We start from the raw sequence: 17,527 nt of genomic DNA on the forward strand, positions 1-17,527 counted from the left end.
TGATTATAAAATTCCTTTAAATAGATTCTATAAAGAGCAGAAAACATATAATTGGCTTTAATACTGTGGGCAGTTAAGACAGACAGTGGGTGAAGCGGTGGGGGCAAAGCAAGGGACAGGGACAGAAAGGCACACGGACCACAATCAAGTCACATTCCCATATCCCTTCTCCATCTAGCCTCGCCATAGCCCCACAGGTGAGTAATGCAATCTCCATGGAGTGGGCGGACACTTGCTTATGCATGACAGCTGCATCAGAGTTGTTTCCGGGGAGGAAGGGTGGGAGTTTAGGAGGCTACACAGGGAGGTAGGGTGGGTGGGAGGCAGAGGCTCAGGCAGGTTTTAGAAAGAGGTATTAAAGAGGCAGCTGAATTATGCAACTCAGGAAAGGAAAAACTGGGGGGAAGAGGGTGAAAGAGCTGAGAAGGGAGGGGTGGGAGAAGAGGTAGAGGAAGAAAGTGGTTTGGGCAACTGGGTGGGCAGATGTGCTGCTGCCCTCCAGGGGTGAGGAGGCTGGGTGGGTTTTAAGGACGAGGATGTGTGATGTTCGAGCTTCAGTCAGAGGCGCTTCTGGGGTATGATGCCCACGTTGCCCCCAGTAAAGCTTGAGTTGGAACTTGGGAATGAACATAAAAACAGGACCTCCTTGGAATTCCTGGAAATCTTGGCGGTGGACAACGGGCTTTCCCACAGGATGGGGCACAGGAAACAGAGCCTGTTTTTATTTAAATCTTCAAAGATAGCATGAACATGCCTGGCATCATGGTTACATGAATTTAACAGGTGATAACATTGAGACTTGGTCAAGTTAAGAAACTGGCTTAAGGCAACAGAGCAAGTATGTGGCAAGACTAGAATTTGAACTCAGATCTCTCGATCCCATACTTCTTCTGCTGTTACCTCCACTGTTTCATTGAGGGCAGAGACAGAAACACGGTCCCTTGCAAAATCAGACCTGACTGTGTATTTTGCTAGCATGTTAGGTTGCATATTCACAAGCCAAGATAAAAATGGGGATATCAGTGCTTGCTATTCACCCTGCAGGCACAATGACAAGAAAAGACATCTCTGAAACATCACCTCTGCTCTTTCCTGGGAAGATGACGACCTTGCCTCTCTCACTTCCAGAAGCTCCTTAGGAATGCGTCTTTCTTGGTCCCACCTTCCCTCACCTTTCCACCCAGCTTTGCATCACCTAAACTCTCACACTGTCTGTGGTGGGAGCCTCAGAACTGGGTGACTCAGCTTTTGAACTAAGGGACAGTCCTTCCTGCTCCATATACCCAGGTACCAGCAAGCCGGTGCTTATCAGGCACTGGACCCTGGAATTCCTGTGGTTTAAACAGCAGCAGAAGTCTTTACCTCCCCTGGCAGGGAGCCCTGGGCCTAAGTCAGTGATGGGCTGTGAGACTTTGGACAGATCCCTCCCCCTGCCTGGGCCTCAGCCTCCTGACCTCCAAAACCAGGGGAAGTGGACCTGGGTCAGAGCCGTGGTTTCCAGAGTAGGGGGTCCATAAAGTTGGCAGGACAAGCCAATGAGCTATCTCCAAAATCTAAAAGCCAAACGGGGTCACACTATTGTCCTGGAGTGGAGGACACAGGCTTTCGGGCTAGAATGAGAGCATCTCATTGTATGAGCTCTGCCGACAGCCTGTAGATCAGAAGTTCACTGGGGGGGGGAGTTACGTTTACAGGAAAAAATACAAGAAAACGAACTAATTGTTAATTTGGGAAATACCTTTTTTTGGGAAATAAAAGCTTTCAAAATAGCGGGTCCATGGAGGGAAGATGGGAACGATCAAAGATGTTTGGAGAACACCCCCATTTTTGCTTCCGTTGTCACACGGCCTTCCGCTGACTCGGATCCTTCTCCTCCCTCTCATGAGGACTCTAATCCTGGGCCCATCTGGGTAACCCAGGACCATCTATACGTTTCAAGATCCTTAACGTCCTCACATGTGCGAAGCCCCTTCTACCATGAAAGATAACAGATTCTTAGGTTTAAGGGTTAAGATGTGGACATCTTTCAGCAGGAGGTGGGGGGCATGATTCAGCCCACCACACAGCCGCACCCCATAGCTGGCTTCGGGGATCTCCTGAGCTTTCTGAACAATAGGGTGGGTGTTGCATGACCATGAAGAGGGTTTCTTTTTGTGGGTTACTCTCCATGGACTCTGGTCTCACCACAGAGTCCACAAAGGTGGGAGAGGTCTTCTCAATGCCATGGGGTGTGATCGAAAAGGTTCTTTCTGGTGTGCTCATCAGACCCCAAAGTGTCACTTGCCGGATGTTGTGGCTGTAGGATTTTGCCCAACTCATCCGGCCACAGGCCTTTGGAGGTCCACAGAGCTCGAAAAATCTCTAAGGTTGAATGGAGTTGCTTTGAGAGTCTTTATCTTGAGCTCCCACTGCTCGTAATTATCTTTGGACAGCAGCCACTGCGGAGAATGGAAGAATATCTGTGGCTGGGGGTGGCTGCCTGATGAAGCAGCAAAGTGTTCTGGGCACAGGCAGACAGATCTGGCCAGCAGTGCAAGACAATACAGCGCTCTGAGATCGCTCATCCACACCTCAAACTTATTTTGCTGTAGCTCTCAGGTAGCCCAGCTACAACCCCTAACAGGAGCTCTTACGGTTCCCAGTCAAACCCTAGGATGTGGCATTGGTCCTTTTGGGAGCAATCCAGGAGCTGGGGACCTAAGGCTGCACTGTCTGTGTGGCTGGGCTGGCAGAAGCCATGGGCTGCCTTGGCATGGGCACCCTGGCAGACAAATGCTGATGCCACTTCAAAGAACCGCCCCTCCAGGTGCTGAGGGTGGCTTTTCTGCTGCTCACACTGTGTCATTGTTTATTTTCACAAGGCGCCCAGCTGTTGTGGTGATGATATTTACATCAGTAAGTGCTCTATTCATCTGCTGATTTCAGGGGACGCTTGCCAGCTGCATATGGCAGCCAACCTCAGGGCACTTCTAAGCCTGATGCGTTTGCATTTAGAGAATCAGTTCTCAAAGGCTGTACCAACATTTGGGGCTGAAAGATCTTCTTTCACCCAGGACCCACCCTGAAAGGGGAAGATATAGCCCATGACCACGACCCTTGCTTCTCTATACGTCCCAAAGTGAGGTTCTTTAAAAATCCTCTTCTCTGCCTTGAGTTCTAGTTTCGCAAAAAAGGGATGCTGAAAAAAGGGAACAGCAAACAGGCTTTCCTTGGCTCTACTTCACTCATGGAGCAAAGTTCACTTTTTTTCAGCAAAGGAACAGGGTAGAGATGCCTTCTGACTCAAGAACTCTGTGGGGGTCTTTGTGTTATGGAAACCCATTTCATTTCATGGTTATCTCAGATTCCAATGGTCTGTTGTTTGGGGCCCAACCCTTGGAATCATCTTTTTTTCTCTCGCACTTTCCATATTCAATCAGTCAGGATATTTTGTTGGGTCCTTATATATCCACAATCCACTCCATCACTGCCACCTGGGTTCAAACCATCGACACCTGTCACCTGGATTCCTGCCCAAGCCTCCTCTCTATTCTCTCTGCTTCCACTCTTAACCACCCTCCCTCTTCCTGCACCAACCGTCTATTAACACAGCAGATTTAAAAAAAAAGTTGAATTCCTTTTTCAAGTCGCTCCTCTCGTCAAGACCTGTCAATGACTCACATTTCTGTCCAAGTAAAACCCAAAGTTCTTCCTGTGACCCTCCCCACCCCCGCCATTCAAGGCTTCTCTACGACCTGGTCCTCCTGTGTTTCTGTGTCACCTTCTGCTGCTGTCCCCAAACTTGCTCTGCTCCAGTCTCAGTGGCCTCTGACGTTGTTCCTCAAATGGGCCAGGCTGTGCCCACCAAAAGGCCTTGGCGTGGGCTGTCCCCTCAGCCTGGCATCCTCCCTGAGATGGTCACTTGTCTCATTCTGTCACCTCCTCCAAACCCGCACTGACCTTCTCGTTGGGCCTGTCTCAATCACTCTATTACAGCAGCAGCCAGTGCCCCAAACCAGCTTTCTGACTTTCATGACCCTGCCCTCTTATTTTTCTTTTTCCCGGAACTTGTCACTTTCTAGCATATAATTAAAGGACATTATACAGTGTGTGTTGACTGTCTTCCCTGCGTTAGCACAGAAGGGTCAGGAGAGATGGGAGTTTTCTGCTGTGCTTTCTCTGTCTTGTGTCCTGATGCTGGCCAAGCACTGAGAGCTGCCTCTGGCAAATAGCAGATACTCCACAAATACGGCTGAATGAACGAGTGCAACCCGTCCCGAACGCCTCTCACATGTACACCCGATCGCACTCAATTTCACCTCCCATGCCCTGCTCCTCTCTCGGCCTCCCCAGTCTTCCTGCTCCCTCTCCCCCGCCCCCTTACCTCCCTGTCTGGGCCAGTTGTATCCCCAGATGCCTGATTGCCAGACCGGAATCCCCGCCACCATCCACGACTTCTCCCTCCCATTCACCTCCCACATCCAGCTCTCCTGAAACTGGTGGGCTTTTCACATCCAACCCCCATCCTCTCGCCTCCTGGCCACCTCTTCAGTTCAGATCATCCTTTCATTTTGTGCACATGGGCAGCATCCTCCTCCCCCATCTCTTGGTTTCCAGGTTTTTCCTCTAGCTTTCCCTCCTCACTGGTCCCCAGACACGCCTTTCTAACAGGATCTCTGCCACTCTGCTGGTCCACCTCTTCCACATCTCCTCCCTGTACAGCAACTATTTTCCAACTGTGCTCCTAGGAGCCCCAGGGGTTCCACAAAGGGACCCAGAGTGGCTGACTCTCTGAGGGGCACCAGGGGGAGCCAAAAGACCAGGTGGGTGGAGCCCCAGCGCCCCCCCTCCCCCCGCCCTTAACACTAGCAGGTTACCTGATACCTGCTTCATAGATTGAGCTTGCATGTAAGTTTTTATTTGGAGAAAGGATTCTGTGTGCAAAATAAAAATCTTAAAACGAAAAACAAAACACTTACCGTGCTGCAGGCCAGGGCCCAACCTCCTTGCCTTGCAAGGGCAGCCGTGTGCATGCTGGGCCCTGACGCATTTTCCAGTGTCGCCACCCTCGCCTGCTGACACCCCGAACCCCAGCCACGCTGCACCCAGAGCTGTTCTGCAGACAAGCCTGCAAGCGCTCATCCCACGCTGCCTTTGCCCCTGCTGTTCCCTCCACTTGGAATGTCTTTTCCCAGCTACCTCATCTCCCACACACCAAATCTCTGCTGCCTTCTTCAAGGCCAATGTCACCTTCTTTTTGAAGTCTTCCCTCACCCTCTGGGCAGAATTAATTGCTCCCTGTTCCCCGCCAGCACAGCACTTCGCTGCTGACCTCTATTATGGCACTGCCACGCGAGGCTGGGACAATTTGCTCATCTGTCTCTGTAGCCAGACTGTGAGCTCCTGGCGGGCTGAGGCTGTAGCTCAGATCCAGTTTTATTTTATTCCCACACCAGGCCGGCACTCACACAGAAGTGTGCTGAGTTACTGTGAGTTTCCTTCACAACACTGAAAGGGTTGTTTTTAAAAAACCTGAAATTCTCACTTCCTCCACCCAGGAATGGCTGCCTTGCCTTGGGGATGTGGGATCCTGGAGCTGTCCCATGACATGTATCCTATGNGTCTTCAAAACCCAATTCAAATGTCCCTTTCTCCAGGAAAAGCCTTCCCTGACGCTCCCAGGCAGAATTCATCTCTCGCTCCCCGAGGTTCATGCGCTGGAACACATCTCATTGTCCCATTAGATAGTGAACTCTGAGGGCAGGGCCTGAGCTCTGTTCATCCTGGGCCCCCAGGAAAAACCAAGGTCACCTTAGAGTACCAGTCTGCTCCCTCCCACCCAATTCTCCTCCACCCAGCCGGAGAATTTCATGGAAGCAGCTAATTCTTGTTTATCTGGGTGTTGTTTCCAGGATCTAGCCCAAGGCTTCATGGGTCCAATCAAAGTCTGCATCAACATGTGCCAAAATAGCATGACATGGTGGGAAAGCGCTAATTTCTCAGAAGTTTTGCCTACAGGGCAGCGAGTGTGTCAGGAAACAGGCAGACGGCAGGCAGGCTGGATGTCGCCCTGCACGTCTGTGTGTGTGGGAACCATTGCTGGGTCTGGAGCCGGAATCGGCAGAGGCATCACTTCCCCGAGGATGAGATTATCGGGAGAGCACAGCACAGACTCTTGGCTGGTATGCGGTCTCCCCTCCCGGCAGCCTCCATCTGTTTGTGGGGAGAAGGCTCACGGGAAGCAACGGCGGCCCTCCACTTACCCGAGCCATGTTGCAGATGCGGAATATCCTGTGGATGATGTCCTCATCGATGTCTGCGGAGACGAACTCCACTTGGATGGGTCCGTAGCACCCAGAGGTCTTCTCAGGCCAGTACTGCATACAGAGCTGTGGGGAGGAAGAGGTCACAGGACAGGGGGGCGTTGGTCTCATTTGTCACTGAGCCTTTCTTGCTGCCTGCAGAACACCCTGGCTATCATGTAGGAAATTAGACACAGCTTCTCCATTGGGGATCAGGCACCCACCCACTTTTTCTGGTTGTTGAAAAGTCAAAGCTCTGAACACAGAAACACAAGGCTCAAACATGTTTGCTATGCTGATTTCACGCCATCTGTTGGACTGGCTGAGCCTCAGTTTCTTCCTCTGTAAAACGAGGAGAATAACATTGACCTGCAAGTGCTGCTGTCAGGATTAGATGGCACGCTCTGAGGGAAGGGCAGGTACAATCCCTAGTTTTCTTGTTACTGATGCAAATCATGGCAAACACTTCACTTTTCCAGGAAAACCTTCACAATGCTCCTTTCATGATCAGATCATGAGCAGTTTCAAACTACATATAAGCTTTGGCGTCAGACAGGCTTGGGTCGAAATCCAGGCCCTGATGCTCATGAGCTGTGGGACTCAGGCCTCAGCTTTCTCACATGTAAACTGGGGACAGTTATGCTTATTCTGCCCCAAAAGGTGTTGTGAGATCTTGCCCACGATCTTTCCTAGTTTTCTGGAATTGGGAATTAAAACCTCCAGCTGAGAGCAGAGGCAATGGTTGCCCCTCAGCCTAAGACAGTGATTCTTAGCCAGAGGTTGTTTTGTCACCCAGGGGACATTTGGCAATGTCTGGAGACATTTTCGATCGTCACACCTGGGGGTTGCTATGGGCATCTAGTGAGTAGAGGCCAGGATGTTGTTAAATATCCTCCAACATAAAGTATCCTGNCCAGGCAAAGACCCTGGCAAAAGACCCTGCTGAAGAGATCACCCAAAGCACCTGTCCGTTCTGTGATCTCTCAGTGCCCCTGTGGCCAAAAAAAGGAAAAAAAAAAGGCTTTCAGCTGTGGATGCTACTTATGCACTGAGGGGGGGGGGGAGGCTGTCTTTCAAGGGTCTTCTCCTGCTCAGCTGAATGGTCATGGAGGGCAAAATATTTAGTTTCCCCAAAAGCCAAACTCCAGTTGCAGACAGCAGGTCGTGGAGCCATTTCCAGCTGTGGAAAAAGAGTCCAAGCTTTCAGAGTCAAACAAGTTGGGGTCCAGGCCCTTGACTGCAACGTTTCTAAGCTCGTTGACCTAGAGATGGTCATGGAGATACTTCGACACTCAGCACCTCCTCCGGAAAACAGGGGTGGGAGTAGCCACGTGTAGGAGAGGACAGCACAAGCCCAGCGCCGCCATGATGCCCAACACCCGCTGAATGTTAGTTTCTGAATGCTGGTTTTCTTTTTTTCCCCCGTCTCTGTGATAAACGCGCTATTAGGCCAGCACGCCTGACAAAGGCTTATCTGAAAATAGGTTCGAGATCCGTGCTTCTGCCGGGTTTCGGGGATCAGCCGGCAATCCATTTCATGGATAACATCATCCTTTACCAAGAAAACATTAAAAATTAACCCAGAGGACTTCATATTTTTCTGCTGGGAGCAAAGCTGCTATGGTTACCAGATAATGCACAGGCTGAGCTGGAATACAGACAAGGACTTTTTTGTTTTTGTTTTTTGTAAGAAAGCAAAGGCTCACAGCGATGGCTCACGGAAGAAAGAGAATACCCATCAGCCTCTGAGCTTGGCAGAAGGCATTTGACTCCAGGCAGCATCGAACCCATGAAGGACATTTGATCCTTGGTTCAAAGAAGAGGGTGGAGCTGCTGGGGGAGTTGGGACAAATGGCAGACAAAGCTAGAAGGAACTTGGAAGTGTGGGTGCAGCCCCAAGCCCCATTTCTTACCACACACACACACACACACACACACACACACACACACACACACACACTTCTTGACCTTGGAAAGCTCTAGGCTAAAGCCAGAGGTCTCCGCTCCACATCCAGTTATCTCATCTGCCCAGGACAAGGCTCCTTGCTTTTGGACCCAGAGCCAGGGTTTCCGTGGAGGACCTGGGCATCCCGTGGACAGAGGCCAGGGCAGGTCCCTACAGAGCTAAGATAGGCACTGACCTCCTGTCATCTCCTGTCTTGGAAAGAAAGTTTCAGGCGGCTCAGAGAAGTAGTTGGTCTTGACCCCAGGAGAAAGAGCCCCATGTACCTGCCTGTTCTGGGTGAGACGGGCAGCCCACATGGGCTGGATGGGGGTGACCTCACACATGCGTGGGGTGGGGGACCTGGAAGGGCTCACCCCCAATCAGGCAACAGTGTTCTCAGTCCTGGGGACTGGGAGGCAAGATGTCTGAGTCTTACTGGATTGAGTAAACAGTGCGGAGGCTCAGGAAATGAATTCTAGAGTGTGGGCCAGGAGTCCTGGGCTCTGGCTTTGCCACTAGCTCTCTGGATGACCTTCAGCAAGTCTCTTTCCTTCTCTGGCCTCTCCTTTTTTATTTTATTTTTTTCCTGAAAAGTACAAGGATGATACTAGATGACCCATGGTTCCTTCCTGCTGCAAACACCTCTACATCCTGAAAGTGGAGGGGCAATAACTGGAAGGCACTGGAGGACCCAGGGGAGAATCATATGCGTCAGGAGCATGAACCCACTGGGGCAGGGCCATAAGCCTCTAATCCGAAGCCAGGTTGGGGGTGCCCTTCTGGGACCTGATGCTGAGACAGTGCCCCTAACAGAACAGCCATGCTCCCTTTGACCACGCATCCAACGACCATTTACGGAGCACCTCCTAGGTGCCATTCTCATTCTTGCCTCTGCACAGGAGCTACTGGGGAACTGTCTTGTGTTGCCAGGGCCCAGGCCAAGGCCTGGCATGTGGAATGTTCCCTGCACTGAACTCAAGGCTGAGAGTCAGCTCTGCCAGCAGCAGGAAGGGGGCGTTGAACAGGCCTGGAGCCTCGCCATGATGTCATGGGAGCCACTTAAGCTTTTGGTCCATGGGAGCACAAGAGCCGTGAGCACAGCCTGTCTATAGGTTTGGACAAGAGCCAGTGGGGAAGCACAGGCCCTGGGGGCCAGCAAGATCAAAAGCAAGGAGAGGCGGGCCAGGGAGGGTAGTCAGGGCCCTGGGGCGCAGCCGCCTCCACCCTGGGGAGAAGCTTTGGCCTGGGTTGGCGGCAGGAGCGCCCCCCGGCGGGGCTCAGCTTACGTCCATCAGTGCCGCGTTGATGTAGTTGCTAGATTCTCCATCCACCGAGATGAGGAAGGGGAGGCAGCGGTCCAGAGGCAGGACGTCCATGCTCCGGTTCTTATCATGGTTCCGGGGCAGGAGCCCAATGCTGCAGTCCTCGGGCCGCACACGGGGTGTCACGATGTTGAGGGTCTGCGGACGCAAAGGTGGATAGATAGACACAGCTCAGGTGGTTGTCCCGAATAGAGGGATATTCAGACTCCCTAACTCCCCCGTTCCCATCCTTCAAGCTGGGGCCCCCAGTGCCTTTCCCAGGACTTGCTCCTCTTCTGTCGTAATGTTCTATCACCTGCTGGGTGCTCCAGGCGCTGTGAGCTGAAAGCCTCTCCCAGGGGCTGTGTGATGCCGCCATGATGCCAAGGCTGCAGGGGCAGCACGCGTGCACACACACTCAGACACAGGTTCCCAATACCTGCGAGCCACCCGAGCTGAGCTGCTCATCTCAGCCAGGAGGTCATAAGTGGGGGGAGGAACAGGGGTAGGGGATCCCTAATGAGTGTTAAACATCACTTAAAGTAGCATTGAATGAGGAAAATGATTTTACCAGCACGCCTCTCAAAGAGAAAACCGTTTGAGGTTGGATGAGCTGCTTGGACGAGCTGCTCTGCATGGGTGAGAGACCCCAAGGGGGCAAGCTCCAGTGTGTCTGAGCAATCTCAGGGCTCGTGTTCTGCAGAGGAAGTGTGGGGCCAGAGCTGAGCTGCCCCAGCCCGTACACCAGGTGCTTTGTAGCCATCAGAGGTCTAAGTTCTCCATCCTTCCCTCATCTCAGCATTCGGTCTCCACTTTGAATCAATCAAGTCTGCCTATTGGAAGGAGCACTCTGGCCTTGGCCTGACTGGGGTGTCAGCCCATAAAACTGTGGGCCCAGCATCTGCCCCTCAAGTCCTGGACCTCCCTTCCTTTCTCTTGCCTATTCTCAGCTCTTGTTGCCCAGACATGACCTTGGCACTGACCCCAGGACAACGGGCTGGACCCTGGCTTTGCCTTACTCAGTGATGAACGTCCAGGCCTCCAGACCGAAATTGCTATCATTTGGACCACATGGGCTGCAAGGCGCAGATCAGCTACACCTGAGCTGTGCTCCAGGGTGGTGTTTCTCAAACTTTAACGAGCAGGCAAGCCACGCAGGGGTCTCATTAAATTGCAGGTTCCCATTCCTTAGGGGAGGGGATGGGGCCCAAGATTCTGTATTTCTACCAAGCTCCCAGGTGAAGCCAATGCAGCCGGTCTCCAGACCCCACTTGGCATCGTGAGGCCCCAGGACACACTCCAATAGGACAGAAATATTGAGAAAACCCGAGTCCCTTCAGGGACACAGGAACATGACATTCACACCTACCTGTGTGTGTCTACACTTGTCTCCATCCACACCCTGGACTAGAACCAAAGAAGACCTCCGTTCAAAAACATAATCACAGTTAAAAACAAGTGTCAGCATCACTGATGGGTCCGTAGTTGCTCACGGCTGTGCATTTTTGTTCTGGAATTCACTGTGCATTGTGTGCAGCTGCAGACTCCGGAAGCACAAAGACGTATCAGTTCTCACAAAGAAAAACCTCACAAGCGTGCTCAGGGCCCCTGAAGTTGGCTGGGTCACTGAACCTGGGACGTGCTCCTACCTGAAATTCGTCTTTGATTTGGCTGGAGTTGGTCTGGGGGTCCAGCCTGCTGATATTGTAGTAGAGAGAGCGGAACTCACACACAGGGATGGCGGTGTTGCCGCAGAGGCACGCTTCCAGGATGGCGTCGTGCACAAACACGTATTGCTCCTGCATAGCCAAGGGGAGAGGGGACAGGAAACCGGCTGAGAATAGTGGGCTGGGGGCTGGTGTCCACACTGAAGCCCATGGCTGTGGAGAATGGGCACGATTCATATTGCAGAATCACTGCTCTCTATCCTATGTGCCGAAGGGCCAAGTCTCCATGTTTATTAGCGATTATCTGAGCTACGGTGAGTTTTGTCCCTGGTGTAAGATTCGAGGCAGTGTGTCTTGGGCTCACCTCCCAAGTAAACCTCTTAACCCCATCTCCTTGTCTTAGGGTTGGCTCCAAAAACATGGGCTGTCCCCTCTGCCATCTCAGTTCTTTGCACCTGTTGTTCTTGTCTCCTGGACACCACCTCCCCTTTCCTGCACCTTCAATGTGTCATTCCCTCTGGACAGTCTTTTCTAAATTCACTAGGCAGAAGTTGGTGCTGTGGCTTGCAGGCCCTTAACACATGCTTGCTGAGTGCCTGCCTTCCTGCAGAACTCGGCCGTCTTTTTCTATAAAATGCTTATGCAGATGCATCTATTTGAATGTCTGTCTCCCCCAATAGACAGCAAGGACCACAGTGTCCAGTGCCAGCCAGTGAGCCTGCCTTCTGCACGCATGAACCTGGGAACAGATAAAGCAGCCTCTTGGCTGTAGCAGCCCCACCAAGAAGCCTGAACGCTGCCTGTGGGAGTTGGCTCAGAGCCTGCAGCAGGGTCCTATGTGCACAAGCCTGAAAGTGGGGGTGTCCTCGCAGGGCCACCAGTGACTGGCTATGCCCAAAGCTGTGGGGGATGTATTTGCCTTTGCAGGGCTGACGATGAAAGCGGCTCTTGATCTGCCACAGCTGACCGCCTGGGCACCTGCAGCCTTCACGGGACCCAGGAGATGGGCTGGTTACAGGAATGACAAACCATGGCTTCGAGGAGTAGGGCAGGCAGGAAAGGCTGCCTGGCAAGAGAGTGTGGTTCAGAGGACAGAGCACGGCCCTTGGAGTCACATGGTCTGCCATTGTCTGGCTGCGTGAGGCTTTGGGGACACAGTGTCTCGCTTTCCTCATCTGTATAATGGGCGTACTAGTAGGATTTACCCCATAGCGTTGTTGAGAGAAGTAGAAACAATGCCCTGCATACAAAGAACCTAGCATGATGCCTGGCACATAGCAGGTGTTTAACAATAAAGATGAACCCTTCCCGTGTCCCTGGGGTCTTGGGCTCTCTGACTGGAAAGAGGAATCACAGGCAGGGGTTGTGTGATCTCTCTCTTGGACTCCCCAGCACCTAGCTTGAGAACTCAGTAACTACAATATTAATCCATTCCTGCAATGGCTAAAGCAATGCTTAGCAAAGAGTAGGCATTCAATAAATGCCAATCCTTCCCTATCTGTCTCTTCTCTTTCACCCAAGGCAGGCATACCATTCAAAGACTACCTGAATGTTGCCATTTAGTTCCTGCTTGGATGCCCCCAGAGATGGGGAACTCACCACCATTCCTCATTGGTGGGAGTCCCTACCCTGTGGGACCTCAGGGTTGGCAGGGGCATCTAGCTCCTACGATGGTCTCACCCTAGCAAGTCATATATTCACTCACTGACATTTCTTCCACACCCAGGCCCTATTCTATAGGATGCCACCACCCATGGGTCTGCCTGTCCTACTTTGCTTCTTGGCCAGGGCTACAGGTGGCTGGCAGGCTCAGTCCCCCAGGACTCACCTCTGTCTGCACCAGGTTGACCCTCTGGGCCCGGAGCTCGCGCACGCAGTTGAAGATGTCCACCACCCCTTCATTCTCGGCCATGTCGAGCATGGTGTCGATGGCGATAAAGCAGCCAGTCCTCCCAGCTCCAGCACTGGAAGGAAGGACGGGGGTCTGCGTTAGGGATGCTGTGGCGGGGCCGGCCTTGCGGAGGCCCCTCACATTTAGCCCTGTCCCTGAGGGCCCCACAGAGGTCACACAGCACACTGAATCTCAACGCCGGTGACAGATCCTGAGCAAGTGACTTAACTTACGGCCTCAGTTCTCTCTCTCATAAAACGGGAGAGTAATGCTTGCCTTTGGGGCTGTTTTANGCTGAGTTACTGTGAGTTTCCTTCACAACACTGAAAGGGTTGTTTTTAAAAAACCTGAAATTCTCACTTCCTCCACCCAGGAATGGCTGCCTTGCCTTGGGGATGTGGGATCCTGGAGCTGTCCCATGACATGTATCCTATGTCCTGAGTATGGGGATGTGCTGGAGGCACATGATGCTTGGAGCTGACAGACACACAGGGGCTAAGGCATGAAGCCTTGGACACAAGGACCGCCCGTGGCAAAGCTAGGGCTTGGTGTGGTGGTCAGCGGGCAAAGGGTCCAAGGTTCAAGCCTGGGGCTCTGTCTGTGCAGACTGCATGGCGGAGGATGCAGGGTGGGTGGGCGTGGCCAGGCCTCAGGACATTCTGCAGGGCTGGAGACACTCAGAACTGGGGCAGGCAGTTTCCTCTGTGAGCTCTGCATGATTTGGAGGAAGGCCCTAGCCAGTGCCTGGGGGATGGAGCAACTGAGTCTGGCCCTGTGTGGTAGAAGCCCAGACAAAGCGCTCCCCCCAGCAAAGGGGAGTCACTGCTGGGATAGGCCTGGCAGGAGGTGCCTGGCCTCGGCTGTGAGCGGAATGGGCTTGCTTGTTGCTCACAGCCACAGTGCCCGTTAGACAACAGCTCGACTGGGCAGAGGCAGCATGGTGCTGGCTCTCAGGGCTCTCCCTCTAATTCTAGGGCACGGCTGCCCTAATGCACCTGAGCACCTAGGGCAGTGGCCGGGCCGCCTCCTACCTGGGCAGTGTCCATCTCGTTCAGCATCACCACGGACGAGCAGTTATAGTCGAACACCAGCCTCCAGAAGTCGGCCACAGTGTTGGGTAGAGGGTGTTGCGTGACCACGAAGGCGGCGGGCTGCTTGTGGCTCTGACAAAGGAACAACACAGGCTTCGTAAAATATACATCCATCAGCGATGTTCTGATACTGATGGGGCCCGGATGGCTGCCAGAGGCCCCACGCCTGCCAAACAGATTCCACAAAGAACCTGGCTGCGCTGTTATCTCTGGGTGCCCTAGCGGCAAAGGGGACCTTCTCATAATGGACTCATTCTCCTCCAAACTAAGACATTTCATTAGGAAAGTGTCACTCGAATGGGGATTATCCAAATAAATTATTTATGTCTTGGAGCTCAGCAAATAATCATAATTACAATACGAAATGAAAGATTCTGGAGGCAGACTTGCTGCTCTGCTGGCCAAGCCTCCTCTTGGGATAAAAGGAATATCTTGTGTCCTCAAGCCCACAAAATGCTGCAAGAGGGGTGGGCTCAGCCTGAGGCAGAGAGCCTCCTGAAGGGGCTTATACAGTGGCAGGAAGCTTACTCCTGATCCGAGGCTAGAAGGAGGGCTGAGCTGGCCCGGCAGAAGATGGGCACTGTGTCCACGGGGACAGTGAAAGGTGCCCAGGTTTTAGAGTAGGGCAGAGACCTGGGTTCAAACCCAGCTTTGCCGAGTGTACATTGTAAGTCATCCAGCCAGCCAGCCAGCCACTCATTCATGCATTCATTCATTCACGCATCATTTGCAAAGTGACTTTTTCTTTATTCCAGTGCTAAGCATTGGCAAGTTATTAGATCTTTCCAAATCTCAGGTTCTTCCTCTGGAAAACAGGAATCAGAACTCCAAACAGATGGCGTCATACAGGTTGAATGAGATTTGCATGTGAAAAGTCCAGCAAGCAAGAACCAAGCTGTGAGCCCCCTGCCACAGCAGACACACCCCTGACTTGGTTCTTCATCCTTGGCACGAACATGCTGGACACCCAGGACAGGTCCAGCAAACAAACAAACAAATTCGGTCCCATATTGCAGACAGGGAAACTGAGGTCCACAGCAGATAGCCTGTGTGAGTCTGGGCTACACCTGAAGCTATTTATCACAGTCCCTGTGAGAAGGCGTTTGGAAAGGTTGGGGAGCTTCTGGCTTCACGAGTGGTTTGTGGAACCTGAGAAACAGCCCATGCTCACTACAAGTGTTCTTGGGAGATGGTTCCTGTGGGAGTTCCAGCTATTTTTAGTGGAGTCACAAGTCAGCAGGAAGATGGGGAGGGGAGAGGAGTGCACGCATCCAAACCAGGCAAAGACCCTGGCAAAAGACCCTGCTGAAGAGATCACCCAAAGCACCTGTCCGTTCTGTGATCTCTCAGTGCCCCTGTGGCCAAAAAAAGGAAAAAAAAAAGGCTTTCAGCTGTGGATGCTACTTATGCACTGAGGGGGGGGGGGAGGCTGTCTTTCAAGGGTCTTCTCCTGCTCAGCTGAATGGTCATGGAGGGCAAAATATTTAGTTTCCCCAAAAGCCAAACTCCAGTTGCAGACAGCAGGTCGTGGAGCCATTTCCAGCTGTGGAAAAAGAGTCCAAGCTTTCAGAGTCAAACAAGTTGGGGTCCAGGCCCTTGACTGCAACGTTTCTAAGCTCGTTGACCTAGAGATGGTCATGGAGATACTTGGACACTCAGCACCTCCTCCGGAAAACAGGGGTGGGAGTAGCCACGTGTAGGAGAGGACAGCACAAGCCCAGCGCCGCCATGATGCCCAACACCCGCTGAATGTTAGTTTCTGAATGCTGGTTTTCTTTTTTTCCCCCGTCTCTGTGATAAACGCGCTATTAGGCCAGCACGCCTGACAAAGGCTTATCTGAAAATAGGTTCGAGATCCGTGCTTCTGCCGGGTTTCGGGGATCAGCCGGCAATCCATTTCATGGATAACATCATCCTTTACCAAGAAAACATTAAAAATTAACCCAGAGGACTTCATATTTTTCTGCTGGGAGCAAAGCTGCTATGGTTACCAGATAATGCACAGGCTGAGCTGGAATACAGACAAGGACTTTTTTGTTTTTGTTTTTTGTAAGAAAGCAAAGGCTCACAGCGATGGCTCACGGAAGAAAGAGAATACCCATCAGCCTCTGAGCTTGGCAGAAGGCATTTGACTCCAGGCAGCATCGAACCCATGAAGGACATTTGATCCTTGGTTCAAAGAAGAGGGTGGAGCTGCTGGGGGAGTTGGGACAAATGGCAGACAAAGCTAGAAGGAACTTGGAAGTGTGGGTGCAGCCCCAAGCCCCATTTCTTACCACACACACACACACACACACACACACACACACACACACACACACACTTCTTGACCTTGGAAAGCTCTAGGCTAAAGCCAGAGGTCTCCGCTCCACATCCAGTTATCTCATCTGCCCAGGACAAGGCTCCTTGCTTTTGGACCCAGAGCCAGGGTTTCCGTGGAGGACCTGGGCATCCCGTGGACAGAGGCCAGGGCAGGTCCCTACAGAGCTAAGATAGGCACTGACCTCCTGTCATCTCCTGTCTTGGAAAGAAAGTTTCAGGCGGCTCAGAGAAGTAGTTGGTCTTGACCCCAGGAGAAAGAGCCCCATGTACCTGCCTGTTCTGGGTGAGACGGGCAGCCCACATGGGCTGGATGGGGGTGACCTCACACATGCGTGGGGTGGGGGACCTGGAAGGGCTCACCCCCAATCAGGCAACAGTGTTCTCAGTCCTGGGGACTGGGAGGCAAGATGTCTGAGTCTTACTGGATTGAGTAAACAGTGCGGAGGCTCAGGAAATGAATTCTAGAGTGTGGGCCAGGAGTCCTGGGCTCTGGCTTTGCCACTAGCTCTCTGGATGACCTTCAGCAAGTCTCTTTCCTTCTCTGGCCTCTCCTTTTTTATTTTATTTTTTTCCTGAAAAGTACAAGGATGATACTAGATGACCCATGGTTCCTTCCTGCTGCAAACACCTCTACATCCTGAAAGTGGAGGGGCAATAACTGGAAGGCACTGGAGGACCCAGGGGAGAATCATATGCGTCAGGAGCATGAACCCACTGGGGCAGGGCCATAAGCCTCTAATCCGAAGCCAGGTTGGGGGTGCCCTTCTGGGACCTGATGCTGAGACAGTGCCCCTAACAGAATAGCCATGCTCCCTTTGACCACGCATCCAACGACCATTTACGGAGCGCCTCCTAGGTGCCATTCTCATTCTTGCCTCTGCACAGGAGCTACTGGGGAACTGTCTTGTGTTGCCAGGGCCCAGGCCAAGGCCTGGCATGTGGAATGTTCCCTGCACTGAACTCAAGGCTGAGAGTCAGCTCTGCCAGCAGCAGGAAGGGGGCGTTGAACAGGCCTGGAGCCTCGCCATG

General features: G+C 52.4%; 1 protein-coding gene across 1 annotated transcript in view; it reads right to left on the reverse strand.

Annotated features, from left to right (window-relative positions):
- The window catches only part of PTPRT (protein tyrosine phosphatase receptor type T), a 1,070,914-nt gene that overhangs the window by 18,146 nt on the left and 1,035,241 nt on the right, over positions 1-17,527 (reverse strand). Inside the window, exons 25-28 of the mRNA XM_019636904.1 lie at positions 13,023-13,158; positions 11,177-11,326; positions 9,513-9,686; positions 6,243-6,368 (exon numbers count right to left, since the gene is read on the reverse strand). Coding sequence (XP_019492449.1) covers positions 6,243-6,368; positions 9,513-9,686; positions 11,177-11,326; positions 13,023-13,158 — 586 coding nt within the window. The remainder of the gene's footprint in view (positions 1-6,242; positions 6,369-9,512; positions 9,687-11,176; positions 11,327-13,022; positions 13,159-17,527) is intronic.

This window comes from Hipposideros armiger, unplaced genomic scaffold (assembly GCF_001890085.2).
Source record: "Hipposideros armiger isolate ML-2016 unplaced genomic scaffold, ASM189008v1 scaffold_31, whole genome shotgun sequence".
Classification (NCBI taxonomy): Eukaryota; Metazoa; Chordata; class Mammalia; order Chiroptera; family Hipposideridae; genus Hipposideros; species Hipposideros armiger.